Raw genomic sequence first — 22,363 nt, forward strand, 5'->3', positions numbered from 1 at the left:
ACGACTCGGCGAGGTGTCCCATCTACTCTACTCGTAAAATATCAAGTCAAGTCTACGCGCGAGCGCACGCGTCGTCACTCGCTCGACGCCGGCGTGAGCCGAAGCGTCAGTCGCCTCTCCTTCTTCTTGAACACCGCGCTCACGTCGTCCGGGTCTACGGGGATTGGCAGGGCGATGCACGTTTTTTCCCCGACGCCTGCGCACTCGACGTGCACGTACCGACCCGACACCGTTACATCCGCGTCCTTCGCCGACGTCACCCCGATTGGCATGACGCACGTCACTTCGACCGCGACGGGCACCCCGCCCGCACCGCGCGTCACCCTGACCTCGTGCCGTACACCCGTCCCGTTGACCTCCTCGATGAGCGCGTGTGGCTCGTCGCGAGTCGCCGCCCCGACCCGGGCGGAGGAGCTCGAGGAGAGACCCGCGACTTTCGTCAGGAGCGACGGCGACATGCGCTCGCCGACGCCGTCGCGTCGCGCCGTCGCCGCCGCCGCCGTCGCCGCCGCCGCGCGTCGCGCCTCAGCCGCTGCGGCGATGTCTTTCGGGTCGGCCCCGGTGCCCCCCGCGCCCCCCGCGGGCCCGAACGCCTTGTTCGGGTCCACCCCCGCGTTGGCGGCTTGCTTCTCGAGGAACGATCTGTACTCGTCCGGGGACTTCTCGGCGAGCTCGTCCATGTGCTTCCACAGCCTCTGCGCGTGCCCCCGCATCGTCTCGGGGTCCATGCCGCTGGCCCGCGCGATCTTGTCGAGGTCCGGCATGCAGTCCGGGCCGAGCGACGAGAGCAGGGCGCCCACGTCCGGGGTGGCTCGGGTTGCTCCTCCATTTGGCGCACCTCCTCGCGGCCGTCCGCTTCCCCTTTCTCCGGGAGCGCCTCGCTGATCGCCCATCTGCATCATGCGCATCAGCGCCTCGGGATCCATTATTTCTTCTTCTCCGTCGCGGCCTTGTGTTGCTTCTGCAGCTCCTGGACCCAGGCCGGGGGCTCGGACAGCGCCTCCCTTCGTTCGGCTTCGATCGCGGTCACCTTCTCGTAGAAGCCAGTCTTTATCATGAACAGTTCCATGCAAGCGCCCACGACGAAGCTGAATCCCGCCACCTTCCAGTACAGGTCCTTGGGAATTCGTTCGAGGGCCCTCCTGTTGGCCTGCTTGCGGAACTCACTCGACGTCAGCGACTGCCTCGGCTCCCAAGACATGCGGCCGAGAGTCGGCGAAGAGTGAGGTGCGAGATCTTTGACGATTCGTTGACGTGGCTTCTCACAGCAGGAAAAATTCATCATGGATACCACATACAAGCGCTCACGCGAGCGTGTCTTACTCTTCTCGCTATATATATCCCGGCGCCATCCCCCGTCGCGCGTCACTCACCCACGTCTCACGCACCCCCCGAGGACCGAAGACCCTCCTCCTGCCTGGTGTGAAAGTTGGGCGTCTTGGACTCTTCCGACAGCTGGTACTCGCTATCCGCAAACGCCGCAGCGCCGCGGCCTGTCTGCGCGGATTGCGCCGCGGCGGCTCTGAGCGCAGCCTTCCGCGCCTCCTTCTCCTTCTCCTTCTCCTCGAGGGAGGCGGCGTACGCGGGGATTGCCGCGGTGGACGCGGGAATTGCCGCGAGGGCGCCGAAAAGGAAAGCCCTGCGCGTTCGTTCGGGGATGGGGATGGAGGTGGGTCATTCATTCATGTGAGCAGCACGGACGGGACGGGACGAGTCACGCGTCGATCGATCCGGGGCGGGGAACGCGACGAGGGTGGGTCGGATCGGGAACTCGGCGCGCACCTGCGCGGGGCGACGTCGTTCTTCTCCGCGGGGGCGGCGGATGCCACGACGCGAGGGGCGCGGCGGGGCGCGGTCGTCGCGCGCGCGGGGGCCGCGAGGCTCGCGAGGTTTCGCACGGCTGCTGACATCGTTATCTCGCGACGGACGGTGCGTTCGCGGGGGCGCGCGGGTGCTTTTCGCGGGGTTAGGGGGACGACACGAGGGGGCGCGGGAAGTCGGGAGACTCCTCGCGGAAGCTGTCCTTGCCGTCTGTGCCTGTCGACGCTTGCGACGGGCGGGTGTGGGCTTCGGAGGGGCCCTCGTTGACGGAGGGGCCTTCGTCGAGCTCCACGTATGCAAATCGGTCGGTTGTATCTCTCTCATATGGAGTACACGACGGTCTATCGACTCACAAAAACACGGTCGGACACCGGCGAGACGTCGAGGGCTTTTTTCTCCTGCCCTCTCGCCTCGGACGGTGCACACACCGCACGCGTCGAGGAGCGAGAACCGACCGCAAGCATGGATGGACAGGACTGGAACCAAGGTGCGCGTCGTCCCCGCGTGGATCACCGTCCGGCCTCCTGCCGCCCCCGAGCGCACGAGTCCGCCTCCCCGACCTCGCCGGCGCCGTCGCCGCGGGCGGCCCGGGGGACGACGGCGGTGTCGCGTCACGAGGGCCGCGCGTCGCGATCTGACGCCGCGGGCGTCCCGAGCCCCGACCGTTCCCTTCCCGAGCGTGGATCTGACGCGAACGCCCACCTTTATCTCCCATCGCAGTCGTACTCACCAAGAAGAGGCCCACCGGCGGCATGAACGGCGTGCCCAAGTCCGCGGACGCGGTGCGTGCAATCCCTCGATTGCGTCGCCCTCCTCGCTCCCGTGACGCGCCTTCCTCTCCGCACCGCAGTCTGGCTGATTCAACCCACCGAAACTCGTCCACGATCCACAGGCGCGCAGGATGGGCATGAGTGTGCAGACGGTTAAGAAGCAGGGCGCGGGATACAACGCCCAGAGGATGGGCAAGCTCGAGAACGAGACCGAGGAGCTCAGCCACGCAAAGGTTGGTGGCGAGGTGAAAAAAGCCATCATGCAGGGTCGCCTCGCGAAGAAGATGACCCAAGCTCAGGTCGCGCAGATGATCAACGAGAAGCCCCAGATCATCCAGGAGTACGAGAGCGGTAAGGCCATCCCCAACCAGCAGATCCTGGCCAAGCTCGAGCGCATCCTCGGCGTGAAGCTCCGCGGCTTGAAGTAAAATTAAAAACCGATTCTTTACGGCTGGCGCGCTTGGAACCGCGGATGCGGGCTCGGACGCGTGCCGGTCGAGGTTGTTATGATAATCGACACGAATGTACACGACATCGTCGCGCGTGCGATGTGCGCATCGCTCTACATCGGCCCCGAGGCGCCGCGGGTGACTCCCGCGTCACCGTAGCGCGCCTCCGCGGGGTTAGGTCTGCGAGTTTGTGACCATCCATCCATCATCCGTCCCTGAAGAAAAGCACGTTCGTTGGCGAAGCCGCCGCCACACGCGCATGGCGCCGTGGCCGTTCAGCGACAAGGAGGTGAACGCCAGCGGGCGACCTAGCAGTATCGTATCCCCGTCGTCGTCGTCCCGCGTGCGTCAGGACCCCGCCCCGGTGGACGGCTTCAGACTGCTGCGCAGCCTCGGCGACACCGCGCTCGGCAGATCGGCGAGCTACGAGTCCGTCGGCGCGTGGGGAGCCGCCTCCCTGATTGGCAGCGCGGGTCTGACCGGCGCGGTCACCGTCCTGCTGAGATCGAGGACAAAGGCGGAGCGCGACCTACCGCGCGGCACGCACGCGCGCGCGGCGTTCGTCGCGTTGAAGGCTCTCGCAGTCGCGACCGCGTTCACGGGAGTCGCCTCCGGGGCGGTCCTCGTCGGGGCGCGCGCGCTGGGCGTCGACTCCGCGGATAGCCTCCGACGAAGTCTGCGGGGCGCGACGCGCGACGCGATCGCGGCGACGGGCGCGGACGGCATATCGCGGTCGCGCGGTCATCGGGACGGGCGGTGACGGCGTCGGCGGTCGGGGGTGCGCGGTCCCCGAAAGATGGCGCGACTCGACCTCGACCCCCTTGTCCGTCTCGGGGACCTGGCCGCGCGATGGAGGGACGCGCACCGCGAGGGCGGGCGACACCTGGAGACCGTGCCGGCGCTATTCGCGGCGGCGACCGAGGACGTCGATGCAGAGGAGGCGCGCGCGTGGCGTACGAAGGACGGCGTTGCGGCGCGGGTGATGCGCGCCGCGCCGTCGCCGAGGCTGGAGGCGTTCCTCGACGGCGGCCGGCGACACCCTTCCTTGGCCGCGGCGGCGCCGCAGAAGCTGACCGACGCCATAGACGCCGTGGTTGTCGCGGCGAGGACGTGCGAGGGCGCCGCGAAGGAGGCTGAGAGCGCGCTCGACGCGTTCATAGCGACGTGTTCGCTCGAGGGCGGAACCCCGCCGCCGAGTCCACCCCAAAAGTCGGAGACTCGCGACGTCGGAGCCTCGAATCCGTCCCCTCCGGCGGCGACCGGCGGGCACTGGATGGACGCCGTGCCCACCGCGGTGCTGTTCACACGGGTGCCGTGGGGTGATCCCCCGCACAGGACGATAGAGGAGTGGCTGTGGCTTTGCACCGCGGTGGTGGAGTCGCTCGGCGAGGAGGCGGCGGTGAAGAGGGGCGCGGCGGACTACCTGTCGCAGCTGCCGGGCGTGGGGGAGGACGGGGAGGAGACGGAGGCGGAGCCGCTGACGAGGGAGAAGCTGCAGGGATGCGCCGAGGTGTGGGGCATGGAGCCGTTCATCGACCGGGATTTGTTCAACACGTTGGCAAACGCGGGGAAGTGACGGGCTTCGTTGTAAGAAAAGAAGACTTTGAGTGTAGCCACTTTCAGTGTCCCGTCACGGTTGGTTTTCTCATCCTTTCACACTGTTCGATGCGCACGATGTGGAAGTATCGTCGACGCATTTCCGCTGGGCTCCTCGTGGCCTTGTCCTCACGCCCGAAAGCGCCTCCTACGGACTTTGAGGCCATGGACGACGACGCCTCCTACGCCGCGGTGACCATGATCCAGACCAACGTGCGAGCGCACCAGATCAGGAAGCGCAAGCAGAAGGAACGCGACTCCAACGGCGCGTCCCGCGACGCGCCTCCAACCCCCGTCCACGGGCGCACCGAAGAGACAGCCGCGCGAACCGAGGAACTCGACGGCTGGAAGCGCCGCGCCGCGCGTGCAATCGCGCTCGTCCTCGCCCTCCTCTTCGTGTACGTGTATCGCCCCATGCTTTGGGCGGTCAACGTGCCCTCGAGCCTCCTCGCGGCGATACAGCGATGGATACTCCGCCCCGTCGCTCGACGCCTGGGTTTCGACCTCGCCTGCTGCGGAGGGGCGGTGGGCTGAAAAAACAACACGGATAGGAACGGACGTTCGTGTCTCTTTTGGCAGTTTGGTGACTCTTTCTGTTGCAATTTCGTTTTTCATTCCATCGCACGTACAGTTAACGCGTCGCTCGTCCCGTGTTGAACGTCCTCCGTTTCCCTCACCTCGCCCTGGTCGACCTGCGCGTCGCCGTCGCCGGGATCTCCTCATCGTCCTCCCCCGAGTCCTCGTCCTGCGTGTAAGGAATGTGCACCGCCCGCTTCGCCCGCGTTCGAACGGGCGGAGCCTTAGCCGGCGGAGACTTTTTCCCCCGCGGCGGAGCTTTCTTCGCTGCCCCGCCACCCGCGCGCGTCCTCTTCGCGGACGTCGCGGCGGCTTTCGCGGGCGCCTTGCGCTTCGCACCTCGACGGCCCACCACCGCGATCGCCTCCTCCTCCTCCTCGTCCTCGCCGTCGTCGCCAGATTCCTCCACCACCTCGTCGTCGTCGTCGTCGGTGTCCTCGGTGAAGTCGAACGCGTCTGGGGAATTATCGGCGGCTTTGGCGCGCGTGCGGCGAACAGCCGCGGCGGCGCGCGTGGGTCGACCCCTGGCGCGGACCGGTCGGCTCGCGGGGACCTCGTCGTCGTCGTCGTCGTCCACGTCGGACTCGGGTACGATGTCCACCTCGCCCGGTGACGCGGCGGCGCCGACAGCCGCCGCGGCGCGCGACGGTCGCGAGGGTCGCGTCGCGGGAATCTCCTCCTCGTCCACCCCCGAGTCCGGATCCTCTTCCTCGCCCTCCCCGTCCTCGACCACGAAAGCCTCGGCGGCGGCTCTCTTCTTGGCGGCCGCGGCGGACGCGCGCGATCCCCTGCCGCCGCGAGCAGCGCCCCTCCCGGCTCGACCGCCCCTCCCGGCTCGAGCTCCCCGGGACGCCTGCGTGTTGAAAATATCCCGAAACGCATCCGCCGCGGACCCGGGCTGCTCGGACGGCGCGATCGTCCCGAGGTCGTCGTCGCCGTCGCCGTCCTCCTCCGCCGCCGCCGCCGCGCGCCTTCGAGCGTGCTCGATGATCTCCTTCTCCTGCGCCGCGGCGCGCCGAGGGGTGGTCGCCGCCGCGGCGGTGGCGGCGCCGGCTGCGGCTTCAGCCTCAGCCGCCGCCCTCGCGGTGGCGCCGGTCCTCGCCAGCCTCTGCTGCACAGCCTCGGCGATGGACTTCTCCACGTTCGCCGTCACGTCCTTGGCGTCGCCCGACGTGATCATCTCCGCCTCGTGTCCCGCGTTCTCCTCCACGAACTTCATCGTCTCCCTGAGCCTGTCCTTGATGAGGTTCTCCAGCGCCGACTTGTCGCGGTTGACGAAATCGTCGAGCGCGTTGCTGAGGTCCGCCTCGCTGAGGAGCTGCAGACCCTGGGTCAGGTGTTGGGCGACGAGCTGTTCGATCCTCGCCTGGTCCTGCATCGTCGGGTTGCCGATGATGTCCTCGACGGCCGTCGTGTGCGCCGCCGCGGCGGTCGCGGCGTCGTTCGCGTCCTCACGCCGCCGCCGGGCGGCGCTCTTGAAAAACTGGAGCAAGTCGTTGGGGTTTGCAACCTTACCCACAAACTTCTGACCGAACCTCTGGGCGTTAATCGTGGAGAACCCGCCGTAGTCCACGCGAAGGCGGATGAGGGGCAGCGGCACCTCGTCCTCGCCCCTTCGCTCGTACGGAGCGCGTGCCTCGGCGATGAGCTCGCGCACCATCCTCTCCAGCGCCTGCGTGATCCACGCCTCGTGCTTGGAAGGTTGCGCCCGCTTACCCTTCGCGCCGAGACCTGTGTTGGTTTCTCCGCTCTCCGGGGTGAAGTCCGCACCCAACCCGCCGTCCTCCTTGGCGAGCCTGGCGAAGTCGATGAGCGATATCTGCCGGTACTTGAACGGTCGGACAGTCTCGAGGGGTTGCGGCACCGCTCGCCACATGGGCGCGTCATCCGGCGCGTTCTTATCCGCCTTGACCTCCAGGATGAACACCTGCTTCTGCTTGGCCTCGCCCTCGATGAGGGACGTCACCACGCTGCTGCCCGGCTGGGACACCATGAAATCGCCGTACTCGGTGGGCTCCACGAGGCACTCGTGCTCGTGACCCCACACCACCAGGTCCAGCCACGAGGGGAGGTACCTCTCGCTGATTGCGTTCTTCGGGGAGTGGTGCACGCGGTTCTGGTGGATGAGCATCGTGTTGAACCAGCTCTTGGAGGAGAAACCCGGCTTATCCTCGGGCCTGGCCCACTCCACGTTGCCCTTGACCGAGAACATCTGGTGCAGCCTCGCGTCGCGAATGTATCCCAAGCCGTAGAGCGCCAGCTTCGTGTTCCCCTTTCGCATCAGCACCGGCTTTATCTTGATCTTTCCGGTGCCGCTTCCGGTCAGCACGTGCTTGCCGAAGTAGTTCACCAGGCCGCACGTGGAGAGAAGATCGATCGCGCTGAGGTTCTCGGCTCCGGCCGGGTCGTCGTGGTTTCCTGCGGCGAGGAGCGGGGGCGTCGTGAGCCGGGTTTGAAAACGTGGGCACCCCGAGATCTAGGTCTGACGGGGCGATCTGGCGGGCCGCTCGGGCCGCGTCGCACACGGGGACGGGGAGTGCGAGCGTACCGTGAATCATGAATACGGGAAGCCCGACGTTTAAGTTCGGGTCCTCGTAGTTTACCACGCCTCGCCTGCGGAGGTTGGGGAGGGAGCGACGTGAGAGGGAGAAGGGGCGGGGATCTCGGGCGGGAACAAATGTTGGCACCCGAAGGGATGGCACGGCCCGCGGCTCACCTAGGAAAGTTGACCGTCTGGTCGCTGAGCACCTCCAGCTGCACCGGCCGGTCGTTCATGCAGTACTCCTGCAGGATCTCCATCGTGCGCACCATCGTCTCCCTGGAGGGTTTGTTGACGTCAAAGAGATCACCGCCGAGGAACACGGCGTCCACGTTCTGCTGCTTCGCGATCTCGAATATCTCGCGGAAGGTGATGAACGCGTCATCCTTGCGAACCTGATCCTTCTCGTGCACCCCGAGGTGGTTATCCGTCGCGATGAGGATACGCAGGAGGTCGGGGTCTTCCTGCGCAGCCATCGTTGGCGACACGGCGGTGCGGGGCGAAAGTGCTCCAATTTTCCTTGAGTTATAAGCTGACGAGCAGAGTTTCTTGAAGACGTTGAGCAGGCAGTTCGAGGGGCGCGAGGGAGGGATGACGACGACGAAGACGACGATCTGGCGGCCGAACGTGAGAGTGACCCTCGACGAGTATGGCGAAGTCGAGGACACGGAGAGGGGGGAAGAGGAGTTGACGAAGCAGAGGACGAAGCGGAAGAGAGCCCCTTGGACGAAGGGGCCATGCGAGCACGGGGTGAAGTATCGGTCGAAATGCAAGGTGTGCAGCGCTTGTCCGCACGGGAAGTGGCACTATCAATGCAAGGAGTGCGGTGGGTCTCAAATCTGCGAGCACGGTCGTATACGCTCTCAGTGCAAGGAGTGCGGTGGGTCTCAAATCTGCGAGCACGGTCGTATACGCTCTCAGTGCAAGGAGTGTGGTGGGTCTCAAATCTGCGAGCACGGTCGTCAGCGCAAACTGTGCAAGGAGTGCGGTGGGTCTCAAATCTGCGAGCACGGTCGTCAGCGCAAACTGTGCAAGGAGTGCGGTGGGTCTCAAATCTACGAGCACGGTCGTCAGCGGCCTTACTGCAAGGAGTGCGGTGGGTCTGGAATCTGCGAGCACGGTCGTCAGCGCCATAGGTGCAAGGAGTGCGGTGGGTCTCAAATCTGCGAGCACGGTCGTCAGCGCCATAGCTGCAAGGAGTGCGGTGGGGGTGGAATCTGCGAGCACGGTCGTATACGCTCTCAGTGCAAGGAGTGTGGTGGGTCTCAAATCTGCGAGCACGGTCGTCAGCGCAAACTGTGCAAGGAGTGCGGTGGGTCTCAAATCTGCGAGCACGGTCGTCAGCGGCCTTTCTGCAAGGAGTGCGGTGGGTCTCAAATCTGCGAGCACGGTCGTCGGCGCCACAGATGTAAGGACTGTCGTCGCGGCGCGTGAAATCCTGGCTGCCTTCGCATGGGTGTCGGTTCCCCAAGCACCAGGTATTTGGTCAGTTTTCGCTGAAACTTCACGGAGCGGGTTTCGGTGCCCGAAAGACTGCTTCTAACAATTGCTTCTAACCCTTATTAGATATTACCTCCTCTTCTTCGCGTTATATTACATGACACTAGTCACGTCATCGTCGCACATGACAGTCTATCATAGACGATGACCGAATCGAATCGTTCCCGCGACCGCGACCGTGGCGGAGTCGTCGGGTGTCTGGTGATACAAATCGCGCCCGCGTCGCTGCTCACCTGGGCTTTCGAAGTTTCTTGAACCCGTCCGAGAGGATGGCCTCCACCTCCTCCCTGACCTGGCCGTAGCTCTCCGCGGGTCCGTGGAATCTGATGCGCTGCACCACGTAATGCCCCTCCCCGGTCTTCAGTCGCACGTCCATCCCGTTGCGGTCGATCGCGATGATCTTGGCGCGGGAGCAGTTGGGATACAGGCTCGGTATCCGCGATCGATACTCCTCGTTGACGTCGTTCAGGAGCTCCAGCGGGTTCTGCACCGCGCGGTCGCACACCTTATCCGGGGAGCAGCTCAAGTACTCGATGGGGTCCACCCACTTGACGGTTCCGTACCCTCCCACGTAGTAGACATCCTTGATATCCGTCAGCGCGTAGAGCGGAAACTCGCTGGTGCCGTAGGACATGTTCTCCTCGGAGTGCTTGGATTTGAACAGCCGCCTGGCGAGGTCCTGCTTCTCCTCGGGAACCTGACGAACCGTGCCGAACAGCGTGAGCCTCGCCGACGCGAGCCCGCGCCACCCCGGCATCTCCACCACCAGCGAGCACCGCGGGTCAACCTTGATGTTCCTGGTGTGCATCGCCATCGGGGACAACGAGAAGATTGGGGTTCCCTCGGAGTCCGTGGCGAAGTCGACCAGGGAGGCCACGGGCCAACCCGCCCTCCTGTGGTCCATGGGCGCCATCGTGGTGCACAGATCGCCGAAGAGCGCCTGTTCCATCAGGTTGCGACACGACACCGGCGGCGTCGGGAGCTCGTAATGCCTTCCGGCGTTGGCCACGCTGCCGCTGAGTGGGGTGCGCAGCAGCGGGGAGGAGAAGAGGACGTTGGTGTCCGTGGTCTCGTGCTTCTCGGTCTTCATCGTCAGGGACTCGACGGACTTGACGGGGGAATCTGCGGGGGATCGTGGCGTGACGGCGCGTCAGATGGGATCGGAGTCGGCGGGTCGCGACAGATTCCGGCACAGACGGAAAATACGGTCTGGCAGAAGCAGCGATTCCGCGCGAAACAGAACCCGGGCGTTTCTCATATTTCGCCGACAACAACGTGGGCGGCTGGGGGCGGCGCGGGTTCCGACGCGCGCGATTCTCACCTGGTCCGAGCTCGATGACGTTGCTTTCAAGTTGTTGGAGAACATCGTCGATGTTCTGTCCGGGAGCGTCGGGTCGGGACGCGACCGCGCGGCACTGGCGCTGCAGACGCCGTCCCTTCCGAGAGGGCGAAATCCGGAGTCCCCCTGCCATTGCCGATGGCGCGGTGTTGGTCCTCTTTGACCTCAAACCCCGGAGAGAAACCCCGGTCGAGAACGGGGCTAAAGTGCTGGCCGTGACCAGCGATGCCATGATGGTTGACGTGTAATTCAGGTGGTCGATGCGCGTCCCTGTGTGCCTCGGAATGGATGCTTGAAAAAGCAATCCGCCCTTTCTTTCGGAGCTCCAGCTCACGTCGTGTCTTTTCCGTGAATCGAAAAGTCGAGTGGCCCGAGGCAGATGGCCGGAGCACCGCTATTTTCAGCGGGCTTTTCCACGTCATGAATTTATTCCGTCACAAGCAAACACTCTGCAAATTTTGAGAAAAGAGAGAGAATTGCACGCACTTTTCCGCACGTCAGCAATTTCAGCAGTTACGATATTTTCGACAGGTGAAGAGAAAGTTCCGACGACAGTTGTTGTTCTACCAGTCCACCAGCTCGATGGAGTACGTGCTGGACTGCACGCCCTGATTCTCGGGAAGCGGCGCGCCGTCCCTGACGTGGACGAGCGCCCCGTTGACGCGCCCCACGCTGGCGCACCCAGCCTGAAGCCTCGCCGCCGCGCGCCTGAGCGTCGCCATCGCATCCGAGTCCTCGTCGTCGCCGCCAGCTGTGTCGTCCGCGGATCCTCTGTTCATCGCGAACGCGGTGAAGTGCGCGTCGATGACGGCTCCCGCCCACGCCACCACCTCGCGCAACGCGGGAAGCCCCTCCGGCGGTGTCGTCGCCGCGTCCACGGGGCTCTCGGTCGCGTCGTCTTTACCGTCGCCGCCCGAGTAGGCGTCGAGCCAGACGGACAGGTACCGCACCAGTCGAGTGGCAGACGCGGGGGGCAAGTCTGGCAACGCCTCCGTCGCGTACTCGGGGCACAGGGGCCGCGCGCACAGGGCGTGGAGCAAGGGCGCGCGGGGCATGCCGTCGAAGGCTTCGACGGCGGCGGTGGCGATGCGCGCGCGGTGAAGCGCCACCTTGGCGGCGGACGCGGCGGAGAGCGCGTGCCTGTCCTTGGCGGTTCTCGCCGCTTTGGCGGTGCGCTCCGCCTCGACCACGGCGTCGTTCGCGAACTTCACCTGACGCGTCGCAACCTCCTCGATCGCCTTCGCCGGCACGGCCACGCCTTCGTCGTCGAGGAACGCCTCGAGGCAGGCGCGGATGTCGGCGCCGTCGACGTCGTGCGCAAGGCGGAGGAACGCGTCGAGGTCGGCGAAACGGCCGGCGGCGACGAGCCGTTTCGCCAACCCGGGCGCCTGGCACGAGTGGGTCAGGTACCCCTCGTCGACGAGGTTTCTCAGCGGCGCCCACAACTTGCGACGGAGACATCCCTCGATGCCGGCGGCGAGCACGGCGGGGGGGATGTCGACGTGTTCGACCGTCTTGAACCGGTTCAGCATCTCCGCCGCTTCCGTCGCGGTGAGGGGTTCGTCGTCGAACGCGTAAAATTTGTTCACCGCGTCCTCGGCCATCTTCTCGGCGGCCGGGTCGGGGCCCCACCACCCGTTCTCCACGGGATCCCCGAGGTCGATCATCGCGTCGAGCGGGGGCGCGTTCGGGTCCGTCGGCCGGGGCGTCGGTTTGGGGAACTTGGGCGTGTAGATGGAGTACTGCGGAGGTTTGGAAGCCTCCCTCGCGTTTGCCATCCCGAGCACCTTGATCGCCGGACCCGCGGGACCGTCGGGACCCGCCGCGAGGTTCAACCTGCCCAGCACGTCGAGGAGGGTGACGGTGCGGCCGGGGACGGCAACCTCGGCGAGGACCACCTCGCCGGCGATGGCCACGACGAGCCGGCGGTCGCCGTCGGCGTCGGGCAGAGCCGCGATCTTCACGCCGGTTTCTACGCCGCCGGAGGACCCCTGTGGGTGCGTCTCGGCGCACGAGTGGACGCACCCGTACTTGGAATCGAGCACCGCGATGCGCGCGCCGCCGCCACATCCGGGACCCACCTGCGCCACAGCGTAGAACCCACCCCCGAGGGACGCCATGGAGGCGGCGGGCAGAACCGCAACTTTATTGTCCGCCGACGCCGCCGCGCCGCGCTTGCCCCCGGCCCTCTTGCCCGCCGCGCCGCCGCCGCCGACGCCCGGGGTCTCGTTCGCGCCGCCGGCCGTGACCAGCGTCCTCATCCTGCTCTCGTCGTCGTGGCTGGTGTACGCGCGCCACACGCCGTTGGACCACATGACGCACGCGTCGTCGTCGCTGCCGGCGACGGCTACGGCTCTGGTCGCACCCTCCGGCACGCTCACTTCGAATTCCCACGCCGTCTTCACGCTCCGCCCGCTGTGTTCGCCGCCCGCCACCTTGTACAGGGTGACGGTGCGCACATCGACGTTCGATCGGTCCGCGGTGACGACGACGACGCCGCCACCGCCGTTGGCCTCGCCGCAGGTCTCCGCGACCCTCTTCGCCGAAGCCGAGCCGGTTTTTGTCTTCTTCTTCTTGTCGTCATCCCCGCCGCCCTCCCCGGGGGGCGCGGAGGCGGCGAGCTTCCTGGCGTCCGCGCCGAACCAGCGCGCGCCGCCGCCCACGTCCACGACGATCACGCCGCCGTCGTTTCCTTCGCCCACCGCGACGAGAGCCGCGATCCCGTCGGGCAGCCTGGTGGAGCTCGAGTCCACCGCCTGGTCGAGGGAGGCGATGGGATCGGCGTCGGTCCAGGTCACCAGCGCGGGATCCGTCTCGCCCGGCGGCAGGAGCGCGGCGAAGTATCGTCCGCAACCCCGGTCGAACACCGCCGGCGCGGCCAAGGCGTGGCCCCGGCCCACCGCCCACGACCGCGTCTTCGTCTGCGCGTCGCAGTCGTAAACCACCACGCCGTCGCCGTGGATGGTCGCCACCGCCGTCCTGTCCGGTCCGGGGCCGGCTCCCATGACGGGGGTGGAGGATCCGTGGCGACCGAGCACGACGCAGGTGGCGCTGTCGGTTTGTTCCGCGTCGAGGATACCCATCTCGGCGCGTCGGGGGATGTTCTCCGATCCGCCCTAGTCGCGCGTGGCGAGTGTGGAATTTGTCGGCGGCGGTGAAAAGAAGCACGCGAGTTCGTTGGGCACTGGCGGACTTGGGGGTCAATCAGTTTCAGGTTACATCGGGGCCCACAGTCGCAAAACGCCAGAAATCAAGAACACGCGGGTGTTGAGAGAGAGTCGAACAGGCCGCGCCCCATTCCCGAGATCGGGTCGCGGGCATCGCCACTCGCGCGGATCCAGCGGGACGCGTCACGCGGGCAGGATGAGCAAGATGAGCCTGCCTGATCTGCCCAGCATGAAGGACATGCCGTCCCTCTCGTCCATCGGCTCGTCCGCCGCGGAGGGGGCGAAAGGGGTGTACACGGCCGCGAACAACGTCAAGCTGTTTCAGAAGAATCTTCGGGATATGATTACCGGGATCCGCGCGGCGAAGGACAAGCAGAAGGATTACATGAACAAGTGCCTTCAGGACATCCGCGCTGAGGTGAGAGCGCCACCCGGCGATGACGCCAGGCCGCTTCCCCGCCCGGCCGACCCGCGATTCCCGCGCAATTTCGCTCAATTCCTTTTCTGACGATTTCACAACCTCCGCAGGTTGTGAGCTCCGATATTCGCACCAAGGCTGTGGCCATCGAGAAGGCGACCTACCTTCACTCGCTCGGATACAACATGAACTGGGCGTCTTTTCACGTCGTCGAGCTCATGAGCACCGATAACGTCAAGTACAAGCGCGTCGGCTACCTCGCCGCGACGCAGTCCTTCGGCGACGACACGGACGTCGTGCTCCTCATCCCTAACCTGCTGAAGAAGGACCTCGCGTCGCCCAACCCGGCCGAGGCTGCGCTGGCGATCGCGTGCCTCGGTAACATCGTCACCCCGGAGCTCTCCCAGACCCTCGTGGCGGACGTGTACTCGCTGCTGAACAACCACAAGCCCGACCTGAGGAGGCGCGCTTGTCTGTGCCTCTACAAGTGCTTCCTGAGGTATCCCGAGGCGTTGCGACCGTCCTTCGCCAGGCTCACCGAGTGCCTGGAGGACGACGATCAGGGCGTGGTCCAGGCGGCGGTGACGGTGCTGAGCGAGCTGGCGATGCACAACCCAAAGACGTACCTGCCCCTAGCGCCCAAGTTTTACAAGCTCCTCACCACCTCCTCGAGCAACTGGATGACGATCAAGCTCGTCAAGGTGTTTGGGGTGCTGACCCCGCTGGAGCCGAGGCTGGCGAAAAAGCTCGTGGGTCCCCTTGGCGAGATCTTGGAGACGACGAGCGCCAAGTCCCTGCTGTACGAGTGCATCCGCACGATCGTGGCGGGGATGACGAGCCAGGAGAAGATTGTGCGGCAGGCGGTTGACAAGCTGAAGGACATGCTCAACGACACGGACCCCAACATCAAGTTCTTGGCCCTCCACGCCCTCACCTTCCTCCTCGAATCCCACCCGAGGATCGTGGCGGAGCACAAGGGGAACATCTACGGGTGCATCGAGCACGAGGACTCCAACATCCAGTACTGCGCCCTCAAGATTGTTCGGGGTTTGGTGACCAAGAAGACACTCATGGACACCACCGCGCTCCTCATGGGCGCCATGGGCAAGTCGGAGCAGCGATTCAGGGACGAGTTGGTGTGGAGCGTGATCCACATCTGCATGAACGACAGGTACGCGCTGGTCACCGACTTTGTGTGGTACCTCACCGTCCTCGCCGACCTCGTCCGCGTGCCGTCGAGCTCGCACGGCAGCCTCGTGGGCGATCAGCTCGTGGACATCTGCCTCAGGGTGGAGGTGGTGAGGGAATCCGCGGTGGCCATCCTAAAGCCCCTACTCCTGGACCCGTCCCTGCTGGAGAGGAGCGAGAGCAACGCCACCGTGCCCGAGGCTCTCAAGGCGATCGCGTGGATCGTCGGCGAGTACGCCCAATACGTCGCCGACCACGACGCGGTCATCGCGGCGCTGTCCCACCCCAACGTCGCCAACCTGCCCGCGCCCGTGCAGGCGGTGTACGTGCAGAGCCTGCTGAAGGTGTACGCGTCCGCGGTGTCGATGCACGCGGGGTCGGTCAGGCCGGCGCCCGAGATGCCCGCGCCTGTGTTGGCCGCTCACGAGCAGCTCGAGGGGATGTACGTCGATCCCGAGATGCCCAAGTCGTCGCCGGTGCCGATGACCGCGTCCCTGCATCGACTCGGCGAGAAGATCAGGACCAACGTCGCGCCGTTCTGCAAGAGCCTGCACCTGGAGGTGCGCGAGCGCGGCTGCCAGCTGAAGACGATTCTCGACATGACGTTTGCGGCTGAGGCTGAGACGCCGGGCGAGGGCGTGGCTCTCATGGAGGCGTTCGCGGTCGTGCTCTCCGAGGAGATCCAGCCCGTGTCACTCAAGGCCCAGCGCAAGGTGGAGCCGGCTCCCGAGCTGCTCCTCACGGCGCCGCTGTCGAAGGAATGGGACGGCCTCCTGCTCAGCAGCGACGACGAGGGGAGCGACGACGAGGCGCCCGATCGCAAGAAGAAGAAAAAGGGCAAGGGCAAGGAGGACAGGTCCGTCACGGAGCTGTTCACGCAGAAGAAGAGCAAGGAACAGATCGCGAGGGAGGAGGCGGAGGCGCGCGAGATGCTGCAGCGGCACCGCGAGAAGATGGGCCAGTATTACCTTGGGGGGGAGGTTCCGGAGGCAAAGGAGAAAAAGAAGAAGAAGAAGAAGGGCGACGCGGAGGCGCTCCCGGAGCCGGAGCCGGAGCCGGAGCTTCCCCTGTACATGCAGCAGAGCATGGCTGGGGGAAAGATGGCGCGACCCACCATCAAGGGCGAGGACGACTCCTCGGACGACGAGTACGCGCCCAAGTCGAAGGGTGGCGGATCCGGCAAGTTCAAGTCCAAGATCGACGCCGCCGAGCTTCACGCGGGGCTGGGTACCTACGACCCGCTGAAACCCCTGGGACGCGGCGAGGAGATGCCCTCCGTCGAGGCGTACCCGACCTTCGATCCTTACGCCAACGAGCCGGGCGGTCCCCCCACGAACGCGTTCGCCGTCGGGGCATACCGCGGTAAAGATAAGAAGAAGAAGAAGGATTCCAAGAAGAAGGACTCCAAGAAGGACTCCAAGAAGAAGGACTCCAAGGGGGAAAAGAAGGAGGCGAACAATGCGGACAAGAAGGAGAAAAAGGCTCCCAAGGCGGATGAGGGCAAGGTGAAGAAGGAGAAAAAGGAGAAAACTGCAAAGACCGAGAAGAAGGAGTCCAAGTCGAAGGACAAGAAGGAGTCGAAATCCAAGAGTGACAAGGCAGCAAAGAAGCTGTCGAAGGTTTCAATCGGCGAGGCGTGATTGCCCTTCCATTCATTCAGATTGCAATGAAACGTATTGAGTCGTCATCAACAATGTACAAGCCTAATACCAAGTCTACGGGTCGGCCATGATGGACCGAAGCGCGGACTGCGCCTGAACGCTTACGCGCACGTGCCCAATCACGTTGTCATTCTTGTCCAAGACCTGCACGCGCCTGTCCAATATGTCACCCTTTTCGTAGATATCCGACAGCTTCAGCTCGAAAAACCCGATGTCGTCGAAGTCGATCCCGTTATCGTCCGATACCAGGCAGAACGGGATGATAGCCTCCTCCGAACTGCCTCCCCGGAGCGCAGCCGCAAGCGCCTTTCGCAACCCGTATTCCTTCACCGGGAATGCTCGGGTGTAGCCAAAGTCCACCAGGCTGCTCTGTTTCTTCACGCGCATGGTCTGCTGATCGTCATCCCGGTGAAATCTGGACATGAACTCGAAGAGCATGAACATCTGCCTGATTTTGTGGTCGTGGTAGAGCGTGTTACCCAGCTCGAGCTGACCGATAGACACCGTCACCTTGTCCGCCGCCGCCGCGGAGGTCATCGTCGCCTCCGTCACGGGTCCTCCTCCTCCCTGCCTCGTCAGCGCGGTGCTCATCGGCGAAGTGGGAAGAGCCTTCGAGAGGTTATCGTCTTCGATGCCGGCGCTGCGGCGGGGTGCACGCGGCGGAGGGGCGGACACGCGCGCGGCGTCGCTCGCCGTCGGCAGGGCGGCTGACTTCGCGCTCCTCGACGGGTCCTGCAGCACCTCCTTCCAGGAGAGGCTCACGTAGACGGTTCCCTTCTTCTCGCGCGACTGCGAGAAGAGCGGGAAGGCACCCTGCACCGGAAGACCCTTGGAGAGGGGTTCCAGGTCGATGCGCGCGATGCCGATGACGCCCGCTCCCTCGAGGTCGACGTCCGCGTCGTCAAACGCGACGATCTCCATCGACGCGGTCTCCAGCCGGGCCTCAACCTCCTTCGTGCGCTCGAGGGGCATGTCGTGCGAGTCCTCAAAGTCGGGGTTGGGACCGCGACCGTACGTGGTGTCGTGGCTGGGCAGCCCCGGGAACTGGTAGCTGCAGTAGGGCACCATGTCGGAGGGTTCACCCACGCGGGGAACCAAGTCGCGGCAGCACGAGATGTCAACCTTGATGGCGGTGGAGACGAAAGTCGCAGACGCGGCAGCCTCGTACGCGGACGCGTAGGCGGAGGCTAGCGGGTCGTTGGGATCGGTGCCGGGAGGGAGCCTGGCCCTGGCACCGACCGCCCCGGGCTTGGCCTTGTACGCGCGCAGCTGTGGCATGACGCTCTTGCGCAAAAACGCGCTGTACCGGAGTCGGGCGATGACGTCGCCGTTTCGGCCGACGACGTCGCAAAAGTGCACCGACGGATCCTTCGCCGTGTGTCCGAGCTGCATGTCGTCGAGAACCTTGGCGAGCTGGACGTGCGCGACGCCGATGGTGGCGAAGTCGAGGCCGAGGGACTTGTTGAGCTCCACCGGTAGGCGCTTGGTGTCGAGGTACTCGAGGAAGAAATCGTCAACCTTGACGATGTACTGCAGAGTCTGCTCAATCTCAACCTCCGTGCCGGTGACAACCGCCGTCGCCTGCGTCTCGTGCTCGAAAAAGTCCACCGTCATGAAAGTCGCCGGGTTGGGCTCCCCGATGACCGCCCTGTCGATCTCGACGCCGAGCAGACGCAGCTCGAAGATGTTCTCGCCGGCGCCCAGGTCCGCCATGTCGGACTCCTCAGCCTTGCTCGCGAGCTGCGTGGACCCGCTCAAGCTGGATCGCACAGTCTTGGGCCCCTCGTCGATGTGTTCGATGGACCCGCCGCTGAGCAACCTGCGGAGCTGGGCCTCCAGCTTCTGTATCTTCTTCTGCCTGCGGTCTAGCTCGTTCTCGTGCGCCTGCACCTTCCTGTACAGATCCTCGTTGATCTTATCGGCGCGGGTCTTCTCCTCCACGAGCGCCGCCCTGAGGTCGGTGCACTGATGCTCCTCGAGCTTGAGCAGCTTCTGCGCCTTCTTGAGCTCCTCAACTTGGTCGGCGTACGTCTCGCGCAAACCCCTGAGCTCGGCTCGCAGTGTTCCCTCGTCCATGTCGTCGTCTTGGTGCACAATAAGAGCCTTTCCGCCACCCTTGGAACCCTTACCCTCCTTGCGGGACGCGCCGCCCATCTCCATGAACACCTTGATCTTATCGTGCGCCGCCTCGAGCTCCACCTCCATCCTGGAGATGTCGACACGGAGCCGATCGCGCTCCGACCGCGTGCTCTTGTAGTCCTCGACGCCGTCACCGCCAATCTCGTTGAGAGTTCTCTTGAGCTCAGCCTCCCTGAGCTCAGCCGCCGCGCGCTCGCGCTGCGCCTCGACCATGATGGATCGCAGCCTGCGAACCTCAGACTGAGCCTCAGACGGGGCGTTCATAGCCGCGGCGAGAAGCTGGTGGTTCTCCTTCTCCAGCGCCAGGCGCTCGTGCCTGGCCTGCTCGAGGAGGGGCTCCAGTTCGAGCGCAGCCTCGAGCTCCATCGCGAGGCGCTTCTCCTCCGAGGCGAGCTTGAGGTTTTCCCTGCGCTCGGCGTTTAGCCGCTTGTGGGTCTCGTCGAGCTGCTGCAGCACCCTGGTGTGGTTCGCCTTCATCGTGCCGAGAGCCTGCTGAGCCTCCTGGTACCTCTTCTGAAGCACCCCCGCGCGCTCCCACGCGGACTTGATCTCAGCCTGAAGCTCACTGGCGCTGAACGAGGTGGAAACGTCGTCGCCGCGGGGGTACTTTGGAACCGTCGCGGTTTCCTTCTCGCGCTTGAGGTCAATCTCGAGCGCGGTGACGAGCGCCTTCGCGTCGCTGAGCTGCTTACGGAGGTACGCCACCTCGCCCGCGTTCTCGCGAAGGTTGGTGGTGGACGTTTCCGCGGCGTTCGTCGCGGGCGCGACGGCGAGTTGCAGCCTCGAGGGATCCGCGACGATCCGCTTAACCTCGGACATGCGGAGAGCCTGGTACACCTCGGCGAGGGTGACGCGACCGTCGCCGTCCGCGTCCATCTGCCTCAGGTGGTGCGCCATGTGCTTGAGCTCGGCGTTCGAGAGGTTCGGGATGAGCTTCCTGAGCATCGCTATGAGTCCGTTGTGGGTGAGGAATCCGGTGTGCGCAGAGTCAAACTCGTCGAAAGCCTGCGCCAGGCTGACGCCGCGGGAGCTGACGTAGTCTGTCAGGATCTTCAGCACCGCGCCGAGCTCCGGAGATTGCGACGTGGGCGCGTCGTGGGTGTTGTTGCTCGCGGCGATGGCATCCTTGACCCCGTTGACAAACTCCGTGAAGCTCACCTCCCCGTCGCTGTCGATGTCGAGTAAAGTGAGGATGTACTGCACGTCTCCCGCCGTGGCGTCGGGCAGGAGAGCGCGAATCATCGTCGAAACGTCCGAGCGGTTCAGCGCCCCGACTCTGTCGCGATCAAAGGTGTCAAAGACATCCTTGAGTCGGGCGTGCTGATCCTTCAGGTACCGGTCGAGGCCGTCGATGAAGCGCTGCTCCCGGGCGCGCTCGAAGGGCACGAGCCTGCCGCCCATGAACCTGCCGGCGAGAGTCGGCCACCGGCCGGCACCCGAGGGAGGAGCGTACACGCGCATGGTGTGACGATCCACGAGGTACTGCCGGCCCTCGAGGGTGATATCCTCCAGGTACCAATCGGAGGGACCACCCTGTCTGGGCTGGGGCACCCCCGAGCTCGGGGTGGCGCCGTCGCTGGTCAGAACCCTGGTCTCGAGCACGCGGAGAGCGTGGGCGATGTCTTCGTAGCCGACGGAGCCGACGCTGCCCAGGTCGAGTTGACGCACAAACGCAGCCACCATCCGGCACTCCTGCGCGCCGCCCCCGACTCTCTGGCGGAAAACGTCGAGAACCTGCGCGTAAGTCATCTTGCCGCCGCCAAAGAGGCTCTTGTCCCGAGCCAGAACCTTGAACTGCTGGAGCACTCTCTCGGCGTCCATGTTGCCGCGCTCAGAGGAAGCCTGCGACGCGGCGATGACGTCCTTGATGCACGTCACCAGCTCCTGATAGGAGATCTTCCCGACACCCGCGGTGTCGAGCAAGAGCTGGAAAAACGCGAGATCGGCATCGGACGAGCCGGGCATGAGCTTTTTGAGCATGGCGGCGAGGTCCTTGCTCTGGAGCGTTCCCTTCCTTCCGGTGTCGAAAGAGTCAAAGACGTCTTTGAGACGAGCCTGCTGCTTCTTGAGCGTCGCATCGAGGGAGGCGACCAGGTCCGCGGATGTGGGCGGGCGGTTGATGATGCCGCCGGAGAGCTTGCCGACGGGCTTGAGCCAATCCGTTGGAGACGTGAGCGTGTCGTACACAAAGCCGTTGGCGGAGTCCACCAGAAACATCTTGCCCTGGATGAACTGCTCCTTGAGCACGAGCGTCCCGGCGCCCACCTGCACGACCTGCTGCGGGGTAGCCACGGGCCTGGACATCTCCGTGATCGTGGGCACCTCAGAGGACTGGATGGCCATGTCCACCGCGCGAAGAGCCTTCTTGAGGTCGAGGAGGGTTACCCTGCCGTCGCCATCGAGGTCGAGCCTCGCCATGTGAGAGAGCAGGTGGCGCTTCTCGTCCTCGGTGATGTTCGGATCGAGCTTGGTGAACATGTCGCCCAGCTCTCGGGGCTCCAGTGAGCCGCTCCCGTCCTTGTCAAACTGGTTGAACACGGTCGCGAGGGTGGAGAGTTTCGCCTTGATGTACGACCTGAGCTTCTTCAGCACCGGGCGCATCTCGCTCGACGCGCTATCCGCCGTCCTCTCGCCAATCACCACGCAGTTCTTCATCGCGTCGACGAGCTCCTGATAGGTCACCTTCCCGTCCGAGTTGATGTCCACCATGGCGCGGAAGTACTTCTGCTGCGCCGGCTTGACGCCGGGCATCACGGCGTCCAGGAACCTGCCGAGCTCGGCGGTGGAGAGCGATTCGCTCTTGTCGGCGTCAAACTTATCAAACGCCTCCTTCAGGTGGATCTGTTCGCGCTTTAGGTAGGCGTCGAGCGCCACGAACACGTCGTCCTTGTTCGTGGGCCTCACGATTCGACCGCCGGACATGCGTCCCACGGGCTCCGGCCACTCATCCGGCGTCAGCGGCTTGGTGTAAACCTTGGACGTCGAGCGGTCGAGGAGGTAATTCCTGCGATCCTGGACGAAATGCTCCAAAACCCACGCGTCGTTCGACGCCTTCGTCGCCGGGGCGCCCGCGGCGGGTGTCGAGCCCTTCGTCACCTCCATCTGCCTGAGCTGGCGCCTGAGGGACTCAACCTCCGAGGCGAGCGTGGTCGCGCGCACGCGCTCCTGCCGAAGCTGCTCCGCCATGGAATCTCCGCGTC

The 22,363-nt window shown here is 65.0% G+C and overlaps 13 protein-coding genes across 13 annotated transcripts; 5 read left to right on the forward strand and 8 right to left on the reverse strand.

The window, feature by feature from the left end:
- Positions 1-74: 74 nt before the first annotated feature.
- MICPUN_61352 (predicted protein) lies at positions 75-764 on the reverse strand (the record flags this gene model as incomplete). Its single annotated transcript, XM_002504564.1, has 1 exon — positions 75-764. The coding sequence occupies one exon, from the start codon at positions 762-764 to the stop codon at positions 75-77; it is 690 nt and encodes a 229-aa protein (XP_002504610.1).
- A 161-nt stretch (positions 765-925) lies between these two features.
- Positions 926-1,201, reverse strand: MICPUN_112667 (hypothetical protein; the record flags this gene model as incomplete). Its single annotated transcript, XM_002504565.1, has 1 exon — positions 926-1,201. The coding sequence occupies one exon, from the start codon at positions 1,199-1,201 to the stop codon at positions 926-928; it is 276 nt and encodes a 91-aa protein (XP_002504611.1).
- Positions 1,202-1,272: 71 nt separating this feature from the next.
- Positions 1,273-2,055, reverse strand: MICPUN_61354 (predicted protein). The gene is made up of 2 exons (XM_002504566.1): positions 1,783-2,055; positions 1,273-1,639 (listed from the first exon to the last, which is right to left on the reverse strand). Exons 1-2 carry the CDS (start codon positions 1,908-1,910, stop codon positions 1,381-1,383), a joined length of 387 nt encoding a protein of 128 aa, XP_002504612.1. The 5' UTR covers positions 1,911-2,055; the 3' UTR covers positions 1,273-1,380.
- A 228-nt stretch (positions 2,056-2,283) lies between these two features.
- MBF1 (multiprotein bridging factor) lies at positions 2,284-3,019 on the forward strand (the record flags this gene model as incomplete). The annotated part of the gene is made up of 3 exons (XM_002504248.1): positions 2,284-2,308; positions 2,542-2,603; positions 2,714-3,019. The coding sequence occupies 3 exons, from the start codon at positions 2,284-2,286 to the stop codon at positions 3,017-3,019; spliced, it is 393 nt and encodes a 130-aa protein (XP_002504294.1).
- A 444-nt stretch (positions 3,020-3,463) lies between these two features.
- MICPUN_61356 (predicted protein) lies at positions 3,464-3,766 on the reverse strand (the record flags this gene model as incomplete). The annotated part of the gene is made up of 1 exon (XM_002504567.1): positions 3,464-3,766. The coding sequence occupies one exon, from the start codon at positions 3,764-3,766 to the stop codon at positions 3,464-3,466; it is 303 nt and encodes a 100-aa protein (XP_002504613.1).
- Positions 3,767-3,836: 70 nt separating this feature from the next.
- MICPUN_61357 (predicted protein) lies at positions 3,837-4,616 on the forward strand (the record flags this gene model as incomplete). Its single annotated transcript, XM_002504249.1, has 1 exon — positions 3,837-4,616. One exon carries the CDS (start codon positions 3,837-3,839, stop codon positions 4,614-4,616), a length of 780 nt encoding a protein of 259 aa, XP_002504295.1.
- Positions 4,617-4,705: 89 nt separating this feature from the next.
- On the forward strand, positions 4,706-5,170 carry MICPUN_61358 (predicted protein; the record flags this gene model as incomplete). Its single annotated transcript, XM_002504250.1, has 1 exon — positions 4,706-5,170. The coding sequence occupies one exon, from the start codon at positions 4,706-4,708 to the stop codon at positions 5,168-5,170; it is 465 nt and encodes a 154-aa protein (XP_002504296.1).
- Positions 5,171-5,309: 139 nt separating this feature from the next.
- MRE11 (Mre11 DNA repair/recombination protein) lies at positions 5,310-8,227 on the reverse strand (the record flags this gene model as incomplete). Its single annotated transcript, XM_002504568.1, has 3 exons — positions 5,310-7,630; positions 7,761-7,825; positions 7,929-8,227. The coding sequence occupies 3 exons, from the start codon at positions 8,225-8,227 to the stop codon at positions 5,310-5,312; spliced, it is 2,685 nt and encodes an 894-aa protein (XP_002504614.1).
- Positions 8,228-8,342: 115 nt separating this feature from the next.
- On the forward strand, positions 8,343-9,185 carry MICPUN_61360 (predicted protein; the record flags this gene model as incomplete). Its single annotated transcript, XM_002504251.1, has 1 exon — positions 8,343-9,185. The coding sequence occupies one exon, from the start codon at positions 8,343-8,345 to the stop codon at positions 9,183-9,185; it is 843 nt and encodes a 280-aa protein (XP_002504297.1).
- A 295-nt stretch (positions 9,186-9,480) lies between these two features.
- Positions 9,481-10,341, reverse strand: MICPUN_102322 (predicted protein; the record flags this gene model as incomplete). Its single annotated transcript, XM_002504569.1, has 1 exon — positions 9,481-10,341. The coding sequence occupies one exon, from the start codon at positions 10,339-10,341 to the stop codon at positions 9,481-9,483; it is 861 nt and encodes a 286-aa protein (XP_002504615.1).
- An 812-nt stretch (positions 10,342-11,153) lies between these two features.
- On the reverse strand, positions 11,154-13,673 carry MICPUN_61362 (predicted protein; the record flags this gene model as incomplete). Its single annotated transcript, XM_002504570.1, has 1 exon — positions 11,154-13,673. The coding sequence occupies one exon, from the start codon at positions 13,671-13,673 to the stop codon at positions 11,154-11,156; it is 2,520 nt and encodes an 839-aa protein (XP_002504616.1).
- Positions 13,674-13,962: 289 nt separating this feature from the next.
- Positions 13,963-17,058, forward strand: MICPUN_61363 (predicted protein; the record flags this gene model as incomplete). The annotated part of the gene is made up of 2 exons (XM_002504252.1): positions 13,963-14,175; positions 14,286-17,058. 2 exons carry the CDS (start codon positions 13,963-13,965, stop codon positions 17,001-17,003), a joined length of 2,931 nt encoding a protein of 976 aa, XP_002504298.1. The 3' UTR covers positions 17,004-17,058.
- Positions 17,059-20,000: 2,942 nt separating this feature from the next.
- On the reverse strand, positions 20,001-20,564 carry MICPUN_84979 (predicted protein; the record flags this gene model as incomplete). Its single annotated transcript, XM_002504571.1, has 2 exons — positions 20,001-20,231; positions 20,304-20,564. Coding segments are annotated over 2 exons (492 nt in total), but the record flags the coding sequence as incomplete, so codon positions are not given.
- Between the last annotated feature and the right edge of the window lie 1,799 nt (positions 20,565-22,363).

Source organism: Micromonas commoda, chromosome 9 (genome assembly GCF_000090985.2).
Source record: "Micromonas commoda chromosome 9, complete sequence".
Taxonomy (NCBI): domain Eukaryota; kingdom Viridiplantae; phylum Chlorophyta; class Mamiellophyceae; order Mamiellales; family Mamiellaceae; genus Micromonas; species Micromonas commoda.

Coding starts and splice junctions, on each gene's coding strand:
- MICPUN_61354 (XM_002504566.1), bottom strand. CDS start 1,910: ATGTCAGCAGCCGTGCGAAACCTCGCGAGCCTCGCGGCCCCCGCGCGC. Junction 1,640..1,782: donor AACGACGTCGCCCCGCGCAG/GTGCGCGCCGAG, acceptor ACGAACGCGCAG/GGCTTTCCTTTTCGGCGCCC.